The sequence below is a fragment of the Phyllostomus discolor genome, chromosome 4 (genome assembly GCF_004126475.2).
Source record: "Phyllostomus discolor isolate MPI-MPIP mPhyDis1 chromosome 4, mPhyDis1.pri.v3, whole genome shotgun sequence".
In the NCBI taxonomy this organism is placed as follows: Eukaryota; Metazoa; Chordata; class Mammalia; order Chiroptera; family Phyllostomidae; genus Phyllostomus; species Phyllostomus discolor.
The window spans coordinates 119106312-119124769 of record NC_040906.2 but is presented as its reverse complement, the minus strand read 5'-3'; the positions used below and the strand labels follow the sequence as shown (position 1 = coordinate 119124769).

Sequence of the window (18458 nt, the reverse complement as noted above, 5' to 3'; positions counted from 1 at the left end):
CCAAACCTGGGCCAATTTGAAGTTTCCTAAGACCTCATGGGTCAGGTGTCCTGGCATAGGCAGGCCTGCAGTTCCACTTTGACCTGTGGTTCCTGGATGCTGAGTGGAGATGCTTGTAGGTGGAGCAGGTTTTAGATTTTTGGGAAAGGCTCCCAGGGCACAGGTGGAACTGAGATCTCAGAGGGGGAATATTGTGCCCCCTGGATCCCTTCCATGACTCAAGAACTGAACCCCCAACTCCAGAGGTAGTACCTACAGGGAGCTGTGGGTTCCTTGGGGCTCTCACCAAACTCTATGAGGACTTTGTGCCATCACACCGTGGCTGCCTGTGGGTGGGAAACAGCAGGACACAAGGCAGGTGTGACCTACCTTACCCTTCTCTGGACTTGATGTCTCCCTGTGACTCCACAAAGCATGGCTCAATAGACAGTCTCAAATAGGAGAGAAAGAGCCTTTATAATTCTAAACTGACCCTAAAATGTCAGCCTTACTAGTAAAGTTATGTATGTTTTTAAAAATTTCTGAGGAAATGCCTTGAATTTTGAATCTTTCCAAGGGGAAAATGGTAAGGTTTAACTTTGATCAGCTAAAACACCTCTAAAGGACTGAGCTGGGGTAGCCAGAGTTAACTCACTCTAGGTAAGGGATAACATTAGCTGTTTGCCTCTTATATGTTGTGTTCTGTGCCAGCTACTTGACATATGTATCGCACCATTCTTACAATGGTCCTGCTGCCTGGTCAAGTGCTTTGCTCCCTACTTTACAAATAAGGATAAGAGAGGGGAGTAAATGGCCTAGCCCAGAGCATCACTGCTTACGAGAGATACAGTTGGGGTCTAAAATAGGATCACCAACTCCAAGCCCCAGGCTCACCCCCTGCCTTCCTTGGAACCACCTTCTACCATTTGCCTGTGAATTGCTGACCTGTTGACAGGTAACCTGGTACCTTAGCCCAGTGCTTCTTAAACTTTAATAGACACACCTTTTCTGGTTCAGTAGAACTGGGGTGAGGCCTGAGGCCCGAGGTCCTGCATTTTCAAACTTCCAGCTGATGCCAGTGATGCTGGTCCATGGGCCAGTTTTGTGTAGCCAGACCTTACGTATTCTAGATACGTGTTCTAAATCACTCCAGGAGCTGGGTGAACTGATGCATTTGAAAAGGTCAATTTCTGAATTAGGAGAGATGACAACTGTCTGCCAAGAAACAGTGAAGGTGTAAATAAGGCAGTTGAGCCAGAGGGTCAGGAGTATACCAGAGAGGTGACGCTGAGCTGAAAACAAATGTTAAAATTGGGACTTGGTTGGATGTAGGGAGTTGGTGAGATCCCCAAGTTTCTGGTTGGAGGATGAGGAGGGAGAGTTGAGGAGAGATAGGTTCATTTTGGACCATTGGCTTTGATGTACCTACAGGAAAGACATCAGGTGGGTACATGCACTGGGAAGTTGTAAGCATAGATCAGAAATGTGAGATAAAGTTCATGCTCGGCCAAAACAGATTTAAAGTGGGCTTTGATATGCTCTGGATTGGAGGAGAAGGTAAGGGCAAGGTCATAAGCTTTGAGAGGTGACAGTCCTAAGTGTCTTTGGGGAAGAGCTTTTTTCCCCATCATTTTCCCCACACAGTACCTTGCATACAGCAGGTCCTCAATAATTGTGCATTTTACTAGTTAGTAAAGAGATAAAGGGTGCCAGACACTATGGGCAAGAACTCAACTGGAATTTGTTTACATAATGAAGTCTGGGATGCAATGGATGACAAGTGAGATAATGTTTACCTGTTTTTCAGCACGAATCAATAAAATACAAGCTCTGATGGCTGCTGCAGTGTCTGGCCAAGCTAAAATCCCCAAAGGAAGTGGACCTTACTCCGTCGGTTGTACAGACTTGATGTCTAAATATACTCCTAAGGTGATGCTTTAATACCACGTATCCTTATATTGACTGTTGCTATGGCTCCCTAGAGGTCTTAAAACTTGACCTCAACATCATCTGAGAATGATTCATTTTGCCATTTCTATCGCTTTGCCAGCTGAGTCATTCCCCAATTCAATGCTGTCATCTGATTAACTTAACTGTGAACTCTGCTTTTCCCCTCCTTAATTGCTGAAACCAAGCTCACTTTCTTTTCATCCAGAAAGCTTGTCACTGTTCTATTTGTCTTCTGTTTTGACTGTATTCAATAGTGACAGCAGCTTAAAAAACTCTCTGAACCTCCTCATGAACAAGAGGTGTTTGGATTCCCACTAAAATAGCTGCTGGAATCTGTTTGAGAAGCAACTTGACTAAAAGCACACTAATTTCTTTCCCCTACAGAGCACCTTCTTGCGCCTGTATTATCCATCCGAACCCAGTGATCACCCTGACACTGTTTGGATCCCAAACAAAGAATATTTTTATGGCCTCAGTAAATTTCTTGGAACACACTGGCTTATGGGCAAAATTTTGAATGTATTATTTGGTAAGATTTCTGCAAATCCTGCTTTGTATGCTCTAGAATATAAGAAAGTCTTGAAAAGAGCAAGAGTTTCAGGCAGGTAAGTACCAAAGTAGATTTCCACCAGTCTAAACTTCTACCAAGATGACAAAGAAAGTATCTATTTCTTAGAAGGCCAAAGGCCAGGTAACTCTCAGCAGATCAAGGGTGCTCACTCTGTGCATTCTGAATATGATGGGATGGGTGGAGGGGAAGGAAGTGTCAGACTTTCAGACTGGCTCTAACATCTCTCCATGGCTGGTCTTTGGTTCTTCTTCTTATGTGCTGTGGGGGAGCCATAACGAGGTGAGAGCAGCAGCTGGGCTGATGAGACTAACAGCCTCTGTGCTGAAATGCTTGCTAACATCGGGCAAAAAGAGAAAGAAAGTAGAAGCCACCATAGTTCTCCAAATCCAAAACAGAGGACTGGAAGTTAATTTTCCCACTTACCATTAGTGAGGAGACTCTACTGTCATTCCCATCACCCAGCCCCAAGGGACCAGCCTCTCTTCCTAAGGCAATCTGACGTGTATTCACCATGTCATTTGTCTACATTTCATGAATATAGACTTTTCCTTCTTTATCTATTCAACCAGATACTACTGTTGGGCTGGTGTTAACTATATCTTCAGACTTCCCCTTCAAAACTACCTATAGCTTTTAGCATTTATTTTAAACATCTCCTTGGCATTATTTTTTTAAACTACACATTTTTATGGTGCCTGAATAACTTATAAGTCACCTCCATAGCAATCATCACATTCAATCTTATGATCCCATCTCCATTCCACAGATGAGAAAGTGAAACACAAGTAAGTGATGAAAATGACAATAACAACTCAGAAGTGAAGGAAGAGAAGACAATATTTCCATTTTTTGCACCCTTTACTATGTGACTGCATAGGTGTTTTATGTGTGTCACCTACTTAAATACAATTCTCACAAATATCCTATGACATAGATGTCATTTACTTCCTTTTACAGAAAATGAACCTCAGCTTGGAGAGTTCTCTTAACTTGCCCCTCGGTCAATAGCTAGTGAGTGGCAGAGCCATGTCCAAAGCCATGTCTGAGTATGAAGTCAGCAGTCTCTCCACCTTTCTCTTGACCATGACCTAGACTGAATGAGAGGAGTCTCCTAGTCAGAGATTCTGGCTTTCAATGTAAAGTTCCTGAAGTTTAGCTTGTTGTCAGAACATTCCCTTTGAAGTTTTGCCAAAACCTGGGATTGGTAGTAAGGAACAGCCTTCCTGGCTACACCTATAAGTAGGAAAATGTCTCACTTTCAGCTTAGAGCTGGAAGGAGAACTGGTAATTAATGATCCTGTGGTCTCAGAGAAAAACATGTGGCTCAGGTCTGTGGTTAATGGGTATCTAGTAGGAGAATTTTTAATGAATTTACTAATGATTCATAAAAAATCAATTCCTTGGATCAGGATTTGTACCAAGGAAGTGCAAGTTAAATAAACCAGCAACATTCAAGTCAAAAACCCTAATTACAACCTTCCATTGCTGTCTAGGTTCAATGAAAACTCCTGCAAGCTGGAATTCCCCCATGAGGACTGGGGAAAAATATCCACTAATTGTTTTGTCTCATGGTTTGGGAGCATTCAGGTAAAGTTTGAGAAGTTGAACAATTTTAGCTTTGAGGGATCAATGACTGAACATATTTCCCCCCCAAAAGGGAACAGCAGGTTTTAGAATGTCATGAGGACCCCTGGCCTGGGAGAGCTGGGGTTCCTCCAGAGTTAGCTGTGATCTATTGATAAGTCCTAGTCCTGTCTTTTTCCCCTACCAGCTCATGAAGACTAGTCTCATAAAGGGGGAGAGAAGGTGTTGCATTTGGGGTTGTTGTCCTTCTGTATTATAATATTTATACTCTCAAAATCATCCACTGTGATAGTTCAGGGCCTCCGAGAAATAGATACCTAGATTGGATCAGCTGTGAAGACATTTATTGAGAGAAATGTCTGTGAAGGATAGAGGAGAAGGATCTGGAAATGATGGGGAGAGCCTTCAGACCATGATGCAAGTGGACATTGGGAAGGAGATGAGAAACAGAGAATGATTGGGTATGAAGAGTCTCGGACTGAAGCACAGTTCTAAGAAAGATTTGGCCAGGCTAGTGGAAGGAGTATTTGACCCAATGTTGTTCATCAGAGGAGCCCTGGATCTCACAGGAAGGGCCTGCACTAAACCCACACAGTGCCCGTCGGTGGGAGCAACCCATAGGAAGCTTTCCTTTCACGTGGTGGTAGACCCAGAGGGGTGGGAGCTGAGTGGGGTCTTTAGTCAACTGTGGTCCCCAGAGCGTAACTGAGGGGCACATTTTCGTGATCATCACACCCTTTCCTCTTCTTTCTTACATCTTCTCGTCTGCCTCCCCTTCTTTCACCTCAGGGTATTATACAACTTTCAGAAAATAACAGGTGGCTTTTAGCTAAAAGTTGGGTAGCACCTGCAATAAGAAATTATTGCCATTTCTTTCATTGTAGTCTAGCTAGTTATTTGATTGCCACTAGACCAGTGGTTGGCAAATTAGAATCCCAGGGCCAAAGCCAGCCTGTTGCTTATTTCTATAAAAAAATTATATTGGAACACAGTCACGCGGATTTATTTTTCACATTGTCTGTGGCTACTTTTGCATGATGACAGCAGAGTTGAGTAGTTGTGACCAATAATATGTGGCCCACAGAACTGGACATGCATATTCTTTGGACTTCTACAGAAAAGGTTTGCTGATCCTCGTATCAGATCATTGTCCCTTACTGAATAGATCGTGCATCTTCAGGAGTAGAAGACATAGTTCCTACCAACCTCCTTTTTGTTCTTTATGAACATTTTCTACTAAATACATGACATGAGAAGGTTATGCAGAGTGAAGACCTGGAAGGGGTACAGATGCAGTGGCTCTGCACATGATTTTTAAACATCTCTCCCTGTGCAGTCATTGAAACAACAGCTGACATGTTCAGCAATGACCACGTTAGACATGATTATAAGCACTGTGATGTATTTACTTAATCCTTACAATAATCCCATGAGGTCCTGTACTGTTATAGCATCATCCTCCCACAGATTTCTAAAACAAAACAAAACAAAACAAAAAACCCAGGCAGCAGTAAGGTAGGTAGGTGACTTATCCAGTAGACAGTTAATAGGTAATGGAATCAGGATTTGAACACAGTGGTCAGACTGCAGGTCCTGTTCCCTTAAGCACCACACTGTACTGCCTTCCTACAGGCACTATCTCATTAAAAGCTGACAACTCTCCTACAACAAAGGCTTTATTTATTAGCCCTCTTTACAGAGGAGGACAAAAATTCAGTAATGTAATTACCTGAAGTCATGCAACTAGTAAGTGTCAGAGCCATAACTGAAACTCAGAACTCTCAAAGGCAATATTTATAATCTTTGTACCAGGATTTCTCAGCCTTCATACTATTGATGTTTTAGATTGAATAATTTCTTGTTATGGAGGGCAGGCAGTCCTGTGCATTGGAGAATGGATGTTTAGCAGCATTCCTACCCACTGGATGTCAACAGCACCTTCCCCCAACTCATGATAATAAAAGTGACAAAAGACATTGTCAAATATCCTCTGAGAAGCAGAAAAATTGCCCCCCATTGAGAACCACAACTCTTTGCCTCCCCCGCCCCCTGCACTGCTTTGGGGGTGTAATGGCTTCATTGTTGCCCCAGTTTGTTAATGAACCCCACCTTGGAATCATGGCTGGTAGTTGAATGCATCCCTCTTTTTGTTTTTTAGGACAATTTACTCTGCTATTGGCAATGAGCTGGCCTCTCACGGGTTTATTGTTGCTACTGTGGAACACAGGTATGTCACCTGGTATGTAGCTGGGCTCTAACTTTCCTAAAGGTTTATAAAAACTGTTGAATTGTCAATTATGATTACTTGATAAGAAAAAAAGGAGACTGAGTTCGATTGTCAAGAATTTAAAAAGCAGCTAACATTTCCAGAGGGTTCATTGTGTGACATTTGAACATACCACCGTTTAATCTTCACAACCACCCTATGAGATGGTTACCATTCTCCTCGTTTTAAGGAGGAGGAGTGTGAAGCCAGCGAAGCCACACAGCTAGTAAGTGACATTGCTGGATTTGATTCCAGGAGTGAGTTTTCAATAAGGCCTCCTCCGGGAATTGTGAAGATGGATGGATGGAGTTTACTCACAAGGACACCTTTTACTTACAAGTGCCTTGGGGGTGCTCTCTCATTTAAAAAACACAGTGTGGAGGAAGAAAGGGAAGTCAGGAAGGTCAGAGTGAGGTTAAGGTTGGGGAAGTGAGAGTAACTGATTCTGTTTGTGTTGTAGAGATGGATCCGCTTCTGCGACTTACTATTTCAACGACCAGTCTGCTGCAGAAACAGGGAACAGGTCTTGGCTCTATCTGAGGACCCTAAGACAAGGGGAGGAGCAGGCTCCTCTACGAAGCGCACAGGTATGAGGCACCCAGGAGAGGTGGTAAGGTGACGAGAATGCACAAGCAATGGGATATTTGCTAATGCAACCCCACACATGCCACCTGTGCCCCTGACTCCTACTTCCTGTTCCCCAAATATCTGTCAGAAGATTCTCTGAGGAATGAAATTCCCTTAATGCAAGTGCAGGTCATAGTGAAAACAAAGACAAGCAAAAATTATGGGAGGTGGCAGTGATTTTACAGAATTCTTTTGCATTAGAGCCTCTCATTTTAAAATCTCAAGATAAATTCATAGTCCCATAAGAAAAAATACTTTTAGAGTGGACATAGAATAGCATTAGGAATCCAGGCCTTAGAATCCTACTTTCTGCGCTGGAATCCTGGTACCATCACTGAAGTGGGTGGGGTGACTTTGGACACGTTACTTCCTTGGCCAAGTTACTTTTGCCTCCATGTTTTCTCTGTTATAAAATAAAAATAACAGTGTCTTTCCTACAGGGCTGTTAGGAAGATTAAATGAAATAAAGCACACTGGCTTTCACCCTGTGACAGCTTTCTAGTGGGTGCTTCCCGTATGTCAGCGATACCCACCGGTGTGCTGCAAGAATTTTTAAAACTTGTACTACCTGATTGTGTCGTCAGGGCACTGACCTCTTTTCCCTTTCCGTCAAATTAAAAACAAGACATCAGCCAACACACCAATAGCCATCCGGTGTGAATAAATCAAAATTATATCTATTTTTTGTCAAATCGGCAAAAAAATTTTTTTAGTGGGCCGTAGAATTTTAGTAATTAGCTCATGTGTGTCATGAGATGAAAAAGGTTGAAAATCACTGACATGTTACTGCACTTAACCCCACCCACATTTCACACGTAGGCAGTCAGTCTTATACAACAAACAGAAGCTTAGGGGGGTTAAGCAAGAGGTCACACTGTGGGCAAGAAACGGAGCCAGGGTTTGGGCCCCTGCAAAGCTGGTGCCTCTTGTCATGTAGGCGGTTTTCTGATCACTCACTGCTTAGAGGTTTCGCAACTGACGATTTTTTTCCCACAGGTAAGCTCTATACAAACTTTAAAATAAATGTTACAACTTTGTACTTTGTCATTTCCTTCTTCTAATCATGCTATTAGGTGCAACAAAGAGCAAAGGAGTGTTCTGAAGCTCTCAATGTGCTTCTTTCTTCATTTCCAGTGAAGAATGTTTTAGATTTAGATTTTGATATGCAACAACTGAAGGTGAGTGAAAAAGTCTTTTCCCTTTGTTCCCAAGTTCTTTATTGTCTGCTTCTCTGCTGTAATACAAGGTATAGGATGATAAAGGGCTGCAAAATAAAATTTCAGTTAACATATTCAGCAAGGAGGAATGCGTTAGGTTGAACTCTATATGAAGCTGCCAACAGCCAGTCTGCAAAGATGGCAGTTTCACATGGTTCAGCTTAATACCTCCAGTAGGAATACTGTAATTCCTTGGATGGTTTCTGCATGTGTTCGAGTTTGATCCTGGAAAGTTGGTTCAAAAGTTTTGGACCAAATGTTGGGAGGGGAAGAATGTCAAACCAAATGAACAGCATAAACAAAGGTTCAAAAGAAGGTGTGGAGGGTGAAGTGCAGGGAGCAGAGGCAACTTCAAATACTGGAGTTTGAGCATAAGTGGATGGTCCGTTGTCCTGACACAGTGTAGTATTTGGTGTTCTCCAACCAGTGAAGTGTTTGTTGTTCCTCAACCAGCCACTCTCTCCTGTCTCCATGCCATTGTACGTGTTGTCCCCCTGGACTGACTCACCCCCCACCTTAAGTGCTGCTTAATTTTCAACTCAAGGCAGGCAACACCCCCTTCATAAAGAAGCCTCCTTGCACCTCACTGCCCAGCCCCAGACTGGGTTAGCTACCCGTCATATCTGTGCCTTGGCGCCGCTCCATCGTATTTGCCTCGGGCACCTGTATCTCTTTCTTCCCCAATAGACTGTGAGCTCTCTAAGAATGAGCTGCAATGCCTGGCACAGAGCAAGCACTCAATAAATACTCATGGAATGAACAAACTAATAAATAGCAGCTGGGGAGACAGAGAAGTCAGCATTGATGTTGATGTTTCAAGTGTGGGAGACTAGGAAGACCATTAAGTTCACTTCTGAAGTCTTACAAATGCTTAACATATGTACATGTGTGTGTTTGCATATACATATTTATATCAGTGTACTCTATATGTGTATACTTGTATATGTGTGTATTTCTTTTATAAGAAATCAAGGTATATAACCATGCCCATGAATTGAATAATAATTACATGATTCATAAAATCATTTAATCTGTTCTTCTAACAACCTTTGAGATAGTTATGAATTAATATCATGCTTTTTCACACAGGACTCTATCGATAGGAATAAAATAGCAGTAATTGGACATTCTTTTGGCGGAGCCACAGTTATTCAGGCTCTTCATGATGACCAGAGATTCAGGTGAGAGAATGGGGCAGAGAGAGAGCAGTCATTTATTGGAAGAGGGTGAGGGATAACCCACGTGAAATACAACTTTATCCAATTCTTACTATGGGAGGGATCTTTTGAGACTTACAAGTTTATTTTCTTGCCGCCATTAAGTGCTCTCTGTGAATTTTGCTAGGCAGAAACCATGTATTTAACTTCTCTTAAAATTTCCCCCTCCTCTATATATTTTTCATCATTTTTATCAGTTTGATGGCTTAACATTTTCACTTGGAAATGCATCTTTATACACACATTTTATTTGTGACATAAAGATTGTCATATAATATTGCTATCTTATAGTCTAGACTTCCCTAATAGGCAGGGTATTTTTAATTAACTTTTTTCATCTTTAATTTGGAGTGAGGTCTGAAATTACATAGCTTTTTGGGTGGGAGTCAGGCTCAGACTCCGGTTTTCAAACGGCAGAAATATTTTCTCTCTTGATCCACTTCATCTCAGACTGGTGAGATCCCGGAGAGCCCACCATGTGGAAAGGGGAGGCTCATTCGTGAAATTTCATCTCACATTTCTTAAAATCTGTCTCAGTGGAAGGGGGTTCTCTTCTTTATCCCAGTTAGCACATGAAACAGTGTCCAAAAGATCGAGAAACATAGGCTAAACTGGCTTTTAAAAAGAAAGTTAGTTATATTTTGAAGTTCTATGCCGCGTATGTTTTTCTTCAATGCCCAGACACTTTTCCAGGTAAACGACCTCTAAATATAAAACTATGGTTCCCACTGTTACATTAAAAACAGGTGCAATAAATAGACTATGGAGTATCCAGGGGGTCTGGAAACATAGGAACAATAATGCATGCATGGAATAGTATAGATAGTATATATAGTGAATATACTATAGTATAAAAATGAATAAAAGTTTTAAAGATTGTACATTATGCGAAGGGTTGCAATTCCTAAATGCCTCCTAAAGAAAACGAGTACATAAGTCCACGTGTGCTACCGTGCAAAGCTCACCACGTCCCCGCCCCACAGGAAGTACAACACGAGTGAGAAAGCCCCTAATGAACCAGCGTGGTGGTGTCCATGAGTCCCAGCATTATTCGGAAGTCCTGTGTGTCAGCCAGTGAGTAACCAGCCTCCTTTTATCGTTGTCTACAAACACCTGCAGGTGCGGAATTGCCCTGGATGCGTGGATGCTGCCAATGGATGAGAAAGTGTATTCCAGGTTTTCTCAGCCCCTCTTTTTTATCAACTCTGAGCGGTTCCAGTATCCAGCTAATATCATAAAAATGAAAAAATGCTTCATACCTGGTAAAGAAAGAAAAATGATTACAATCAGGTAATAGAAACACGTATTTAGGCATCTGAAACAGACACTTAAAACTTGGATGAACAGCAAAGATATCAGCTACTAAAGAACTATCAGATGTGTTGTTTAGACTTTCAGTAAGCGAGAGCATCAGAAAATCTCGGGTGCTAAATGCATTTAGGCATATTCTTTTTTAAATGTAAATGTTTTGAGTAGTGTTACTATATGTAGCTTATATGCTGATAATCAAAATTTGCACCAGGGTCCATGCCACTTTCATGACAATACAAGAGCAGGTGACACATTTGGGGGGCTGGGGTGGAGATAAGTACTCCATCACCAGGCAGGGTAGGAACTCTTTAGAAAGTCAGACCCCCTGTTGAGACCGACAATGTGTTTACCTATGTGAAAAGAAAATGAATTTACAAATTCCCCCAAACTATAATGGGGTCCGCTTGAGCGTCCTTAATATGCTCATGTCATGGATGTGAACAAGAGATCCCAACAGGGTTCGAACTCACGTGGGGTGGGTGCTACAAAGAGGAGACAGCACTCATCCCTCCCCTATCTGAAGCCTGGCTTATTGCCAAGGAGAAGAGACACAGGAAAGAAAGGTAGAGTATAGGTAATAAAGACTTCGGGTCAGAGGATGGAGAGGTCTTTTCCAACTGAGGTGGTCAGAAGAGGCTGCTTGGAAGTGACCAGAGTGGAACTGGGTCTGGACGCATAGACAGAGTTTAGACAGACAGCGAGGAAAGGTCTAGATAAGGCGAGGCCTTTAGGTGAACTTGTTTGGGTGTGCAGGTCGAATTCTGGAAGACAAAGAGTACAGAACACCTAACCTTTCCTCCGCCCTACCTCCTTACTTGGCTTTTTTTCTCCCTGTTTCTTCTAGAATCCTTGGAAGAACGGCTTATATTTGATATTTCATGCCCTCACTTCCAATCACTCTTGACTCCTGTGGTCAAGCTTCCTGAACGCCCACCAGTGTGCTGAACCTGAGCCTGCCAAGGCTGTAAAAAGCCCAGTAGCCTCATTTGCAGACTCAGCCTTCCTCTCCACGCCCATTCCATATTTTGGAGGACCCCTATTTCTCCTCCCCTAGCCAGCCCTACCCTCCTTTTCCCACTTCCCCTGTTGTTTAGACTGCTCTGTCCCTTCCACCTTCCTCCTCGGGCCATTTCTTGCTGTTGGTGGCATCCCAGTTTCTGGCCTGAGGTCTCTCATGACCCTGTATCTACCTCCTTTGTGAGTCTGACTCTCAAGCTTTGGTTAGAATGTGGGGAAAGCGTGAGCAGGTGCCTCCGTTTTGAGTTAGAGGCGCCTAAGAGGATGGTAGTTTGTTTATAAAGAGCAGCAAAGTGAAAAAAAGAGAATTTCACTGAATGGGGCTGAAAAAATGTATTTTAACCTTGGTATTTCTTAGCTTGAGACTTGGAAACCTGGGTAGAGATGTCTGGCCACAGACTGGAAATATATAGACTTTGTATGTTATACAACAGATGAAACCTTTGGAGCAGTTGAGACCACACAGTGAGAAAAGAATTGGTCTGACAATAGAACCTGGAGAGATTCTATTTACATTTAGGTGTAGAATCTAGATTCTACATTTAGGTGATGAGCCAGTAAAGAACAGAGTGTAGGGGGAGCTCTCTTAGAGGCAGGTGTAGTGTCGAGAAAACAAACAGAGAAGAATGCAAGAAAATCAAGTGTCAAATGTCCTAGAGGCAATAGAAAATGAGCAATAAAAAAGGCCATTCTATTTGATGATATGCTGTTGGTGAATTTAAAGTGCAGCATAGCAACATTTGTAACACCTTTGTTATTTAAATAATACATGGAAAAGTGTTTTTCCAATCTACTTAACCCAAGGTTTATGTTCAGTGCTTCCTTTAGTGTCAAATAGATATGAAGTTAAGTGGCGGTGGTCAGGGAACAGGCTTCTGGCTCTGAGTTGAACACATGACACATTCCATCTCCTCCAATTGCGGGCATTCCAGTCCCCTGAAAAGCTGGAGTCATTTCTTCTAAAGACAGGATGCCATGCAAAACTGGAATCTTTATCTAGAAGGGAGGACAAAATGTACTCTCGGATCCCTAAGTGAACAGTCTGTGACCCTCAAGTTCTTATCTAAGGAGATCAAATCATTAAGTCTTGTTTCCTTGGTTTTCGATAAATAAGTCAGTCAGGCCACTATCTTTCCTGCACCAAGACTATGAGTGTAATTTTATCAAACAATGTGATTTGTAATGTCTCATTTATCTTTCAGGGGTTCGGTCCATCAGAATTTTGCTGACTTCACTTTTGCAACTGGCAAAGTAACTGGACACCTATTCACATTAAAAGGAGAAATAGATTCAAATGTAGCTCTTGATCTTACCAGTAAAGCATCATTAGCTTTCTTACAAAAGCATTTAGGTAAGTAACTGATGTTTTTTCATGCCATAAACCAGATGACTCTCAGGACAAAACTGTCTGTCTTTATACAGCACTAGTTCGTATGAACAGTTTCCAACGGTTTATAATATAACATAGCAAGTCAGTTTAAAACCAGAAATTTGAGAAATTAATTTTTCTGCATTGCATAACATACACGTATTTCAGATAGTAAGTCTACCTGTTGAAAAGCCAACAGTCTTCCTAGAACACTGGGTGGGCTTTCAGGCTGAGGATACTGATCACCTGCATCAATCCCTTCTCATTCAGATGCAGCTGCTGAAGCCGCTGGGCCAGAGGCACGGGTACCTGTCTCTCTGATCATTGCACAGATTATGTAACTTGTGATGCTATGATGCCATCTAGTGATATTCAACTGTTAACACTCTCAGGAGTTTAATGTTTTTTACATTTATATTTTATAGGACTTCAGAAAGATTTTGATCAGTGGGATTATTTGATTGAAGGGGAAGATGATCACCTTATTCCAGGGACCAATATTGACACAAGCAGCCATGGCATTCTACAGAACTCCACTGAAATTGACAAACACAATGCAGATTAAAAGTGTTTTTAAAAAAGTCGTATTTTAAAAAGATCTCAAATGTGTGTTGTATGATTTTAATGTATTTTCTCAATGAACTCACATTTTAAAATGTAGGCAATGCCATTACAGTGACTGAAACTTGGATTAAAGTTTTTTGTTTGTTTGTTTTAATTGTATATCTCCACAAGAAAACATAGCACTATTGAGTGTCCATTACAACCTATGGAGAACTTCAATCTTAGGTCACAGTGAAAGTTTTATTTTTTTAAGTGTAAGGAAAGACTGCAATATATAAAAACCATACCAGCCTTAATTTTACCTTTTACTAAAATTATCCTTTTTTAAAGTATCAAGTTAATAACTGTTTTTACATTACCATAATGAACAAGGATATTAAAACAGGCACAATGCCAAGAAAACATTGTGAGGACATAACACTCCCTAAAAATATAATAGAGAGATTTTTTTTGCCTCATTTTTCTATTATGAGCAGTGGAATTGTGTTTTAGCCACATAGTATTCTAGGTAGAATCTGATGGCACCTCCCTTTGCTTTTTGTTCATGGTTAGAGAAATTACATTGAACAACAATAAAGCCCTTGCTTTGCTACTGGCTTAGTGACTCTGCAGTTCGACTATGGTGACTAGGTGGGGTGGGGACAAGTGTGAATGCATTGGCATTGGAGACAGGGCAAGGGCAGCAGATTAGAGAAAGTGGGTGATTTGTTTGCGTTGCTTTAATGGTTTCTCTCTGGCGGGTTCTCTGGCAGAGATTCCAGCTACACATCAGTTATTCTCCCAACAGCTAGGGAAACAAAGGAAACATTCAAAACTACTTTTAACTGATTTTCCAATTCGTTTTATTTAATGATTTTTTTTAATGCTATAAGTAGTACTGGAAGTATAGTATCATAATAAATGGAAGGAAAAAAGATATCTTAAAAGATTATGCACCTCTATGTTCAGGAGTCTATGTTTTTTTTGTTTCCCAAGGGGTATATAGGGTAACGCCAGCGATTAGTGAGTGTGGTCTGAGCCTGGCCTTGTTCTTACAGTGTCTCCATTGTTAGGTTTAGTTGAGCTTGTGTGAGCAGGGATAACCAGTGCTTGGGAAGTGAGCTGGGTTCGCTATAACTATTCCATCCCTATCCCTTCTGCCCAGTTAATAAGCAACTGTGTGTTCTGAAATGGCACTTCTGGCCTATCTTAACGCTTTAAGGTACAAAATCACTCACTTTGAGAAATTTGGTTTCTCCTATCCTAGCCATTCAGTTAAACAAGTTTTAAAAAGAGATCAATCACCTCAGCATGAAACTGAAAGCTTTCTATAATCTTACTCTAAAGTGTCTTCTCTTTTTCTCCCAGTAATTCACAACTACGCCTCCCATGTGTACAGCCAAACGTATCTATTCATTATCTCAGGAACAAGCCATATACTTGTCTTCCTCAATTACGTTTAATGCAAAACTGTCTCCTTTCTGTTTCTTGAAATTATGCCCAGGTTTTAAGGTTCTCAGTTCTCACTGTTCCCACCAGGCTTCAGGGTCTGATGACCCTGTTTCCTATACAGACATCCCTTCCCCACTCACAAGTGCAAACCTCACTTGAGAAATGGATAGCCATCCCAATTGTACTGATGTTCATTCAATGGCACCTCTTTTAAGTCCTCTGTTGGTGGCACGTGCTGTTGCAGAAAGGAAAACGTAGCTGCTGAAAGGATCGAATGAATTAAAAAAAAAATCCACCCAGCATAGTGTATACTGGGTATCCTTCGTGGAAAAGGAGGAAACATTTATTGAATGCCCACTCTTTTCCAGGCACTTCACATAAATTATTTGTAATCTTAAAAACACTGCAAGAAGGGTTTATTATCCCCATTTCACAGAAGAGGAAGAGCAAGGCTCAAAGATATTACATAACCTGCCTAGATCACTATATAGCTAGCAATATATAAAACTAAAATGTGTTTCTCAAAACCAGGATCTATACTGTGCATACCACCACAGATAGAACCCATGTTTTCAGAAGTGCGGACTTTGAAGTTTGTTGGGTCCAGTTTGATCAAGCCTCTAGCTCTTTGACCTGAGGCAAGTTATTTAATCTGTCTAAAAAGGTTTCAATTTTCTCACCTATAAATGTGGATAATATTAATATGCACCTTAGAGTCAAGGATTAAATTTTAAAAATGCATTTAAAGCATCAGCTGAGGGACTAAATGTAGAACTAACATTTAATGTTGTCATGTTCCCCCCAGCTGGAGAGTTGTGGTTCTGTTACCACAGATACTCCAAAATTCTACCCCGCTTTTAAGGAAGTGAGACCACTATACTTTTAAGGATAAGCTTTATTCAAATATTGTGTCATATTAAAATACTTCCAAATTCAAACAGACTATTAGTCAAAACATTTAACTAGACAGAAAGAACACAGCTTTGGAAACAAAATTTATGAGAGGAGTTAGAAAAACTATCATCCTAAGTAGCATTCTATAATAGCTTTGTGACAAACTTATAATTTTCTATTTTAATTTAAACACTATATTCAAAAGAAACTAAAATAGATTTTTTTGGAAATGTGACTTAGCACATTAATTTGTTAGCAAAATAAAGATCCCGATCTATATATATATTCAGCAGTATGGCTATAAATACACTGCATGGTCAACCCAAGATCTACTTTGTTGTCAGCACACATCAGATTCTTCAAAAAGGGACAACTCCTTGTGATCCACGCTCTCGATCTGCTCAGCACTCGGCTGGTCAGGAGGCCAGGGATCCAAGGCTGAGTCTGCATCGCCTCCAGCACCCTTTTCTGAAAGAAGAGAAAAATCTTGAGTTGAAAAGAAACAGAAAAAAAACAAGACAATCATTTACCGAACAAATTTAATGTCCTCTAAAAATGAGGAAAGGGGACAGGTGAGTATTGTAATTGCTACAGAGAATTATTACTACAAAAATGTTTTCTTCTTTTTTTTTTAGTATTTTGGTTCTCAGAGTACCTATTATCAAAGTTCCTCTAAAATATTACGCAACTGCATATTTTCTATTTTGCTCGAATGGTGTGGCCAAGGCTGAGTGCCAATTAGTCTGCTGTTTTCTCTGAGTGGGGTGTGCTTTTCACATGAAGCCACCAAGAGCTGACTTCATTTTCCATTTGCTCAATTCTAAGAACCAGTGTGCTATTTCTGAACATATCATGCAATAACTAGGAACTTCCAAAGAACTGAACTGTATCATGTACATAAAACTAAAAATCCTGCAAGGAATTCCAAGATATCATTTAACATACACAGATAATCTGAACATATGAGATAATTCACACTGAGAAAATCTTTAACATATGAATTTGTCAGATTCACAATCTAACTTTCCATATTAACTCAATCAAAAAACACATTTCCTATGATATTTCAAGAAATCTTCTTGGTTATTTAGCCTGCTTTTTTAACACTTTTAGTTGAAGTGGTATTTTTTACTACTAACATCCATAGTTAATAAACCATTTTTGTCTGAGGATTCCTGATAATGGTATATTTAAGATTTGGCAATCTGTTTTACAAACAAAAGTCAGCTTTAATGGCGGTATCACTCAATGACATAAAGGAAAGATCTTTCTCCACTGTTTGTATAGCCTAACAAAAGGAACCTTTGAGTGACAACCAGGTCTTCATTTTAGGCACAAAATAATTAAAATCAGAAAGAGGACTGTAGGCAAACCAGAAAAAATGGCAAACAACAAAATGTAATCCTTTAGAAAGTGTGACAATAAAATTTTATAGTGAAGAGTCACCTCAAGGACATTTTCTTCTCTTTAGCTACTCGTTTCTCTGGACCAGCTCCCCTGGAGCACTCAACACAGAGAGCAAAGGACCCTTCTCCAATTTTTAGCTCCCAAATTCCCACAATTCTGGTATTTGGTGCATTGTTTGAAGGCTGCTATGCAAACACATTATCCATATTGAGCCACCCAGAGATGCTTTATTAAAGACTTCATGAAGAAGAATAGTTCTTCTAGATTCTTTCCAACACCTAATGGCATCATGTGCGTGTGTAATGTCTGTATAGAAACGAATTCATGACATATCTTCGTATAGTAAGCTAAAATAGCTCAGGTGAAAAAAATGCTAAAAAACAAACAGAATCCCAGATCATAGTGACTTGACTCATCACAAAAAAACAGTCCTCTATGATTTAATGCCTCACGATGCTCACTTTAAAAGGAAAACCACCAGCTCCTTTGTAGAAAAGCATCTATATCTAAGAGTTTCTTCAAATTTGAGGGGAGGGTCATTTAAATCTCATTAAGAACCAAATAAAAATGTAAGGCCTTACTCATACTAGTTTCTATATTTGCTAATTGGCTTAAAGCCAGAGGTAGTTGTGTCAACATTATTTTATGAACTCTTTACATTTTCTTAAATGAGTCTCTTCTATTTGACAGGTATGGGGTAGTTTACCCGAACAGAATCCTATGTATCTACGTGTGTGTCTGTGGATTATTGAAAATTAATAAATGGGAAAGGTCAGAATGTAAAAGAAAGTTTTAGTAACTACTAATGTAATATAAGTGAAATGGGTTATTATTTTTGGCAAGTAAACAAAAAATGGCATTAACATAATGATGTTGTCATCGACATCAAATGACCTAAATGTCCAACAAAAGAGAAATGGTTTAATGAATTACTGACCATTGATGTCATGTCATGTTATACAGTGACGGCCTTTGGGTTTCAGCCAAGACTGAAACTAAAAAATTCTGGGACGAGCACAAAGAGCAACAGCCTGTGGCTTCTGAAAAGCGAACA

At 40.5% G+C, this 18458-nt stretch overlaps 1 protein-coding gene across 5 annotated transcripts in view; it reads left to right on the top strand.

Moving 5' to 3' along the window:
- Window positions 1-14130, top strand: part of PLA2G7 (phospholipase A2 group VII) — a 31411-nt gene extending 17281 nt beyond the window's left edge. For all 5 annotated transcript variants that reach the window (XM_036024191.1, XM_036024190.1, XM_036024188.1 and 2 more), the window contains exons 3-12: window positions 1787-1908; window positions 2314-2458; window positions 3994-4087; window positions 6243-6311; window positions 6811-6937; window positions 8051-8155; window positions 9284-9375; window positions 10531-10701; window positions 12942-13090; window positions 13534-14130. In XM_036024191.1, the coding sequence (XP_035880084.1) occupies window positions 1787-1908; window positions 2314-2458; window positions 3994-4087; window positions 6243-6311; window positions 6811-6937; window positions 8051-8155; window positions 9284-9375; window positions 10531-10701; window positions 12942-13090; window positions 13534-13673 (1214 nt within the window). In that variant the 3' untranslated portion in view covers window positions 13674-14130. The remainder of the gene's footprint in view (window positions 1-1786; window positions 1909-2313; window positions 2459-3993; window positions 4088-6242; window positions 6312-6810; window positions 6938-8050; window positions 8156-9283; window positions 9376-10530; window positions 10702-12941; window positions 13091-13533) is intronic.
- Window positions 14131-18458: the final 4328 nt, after the last annotated feature.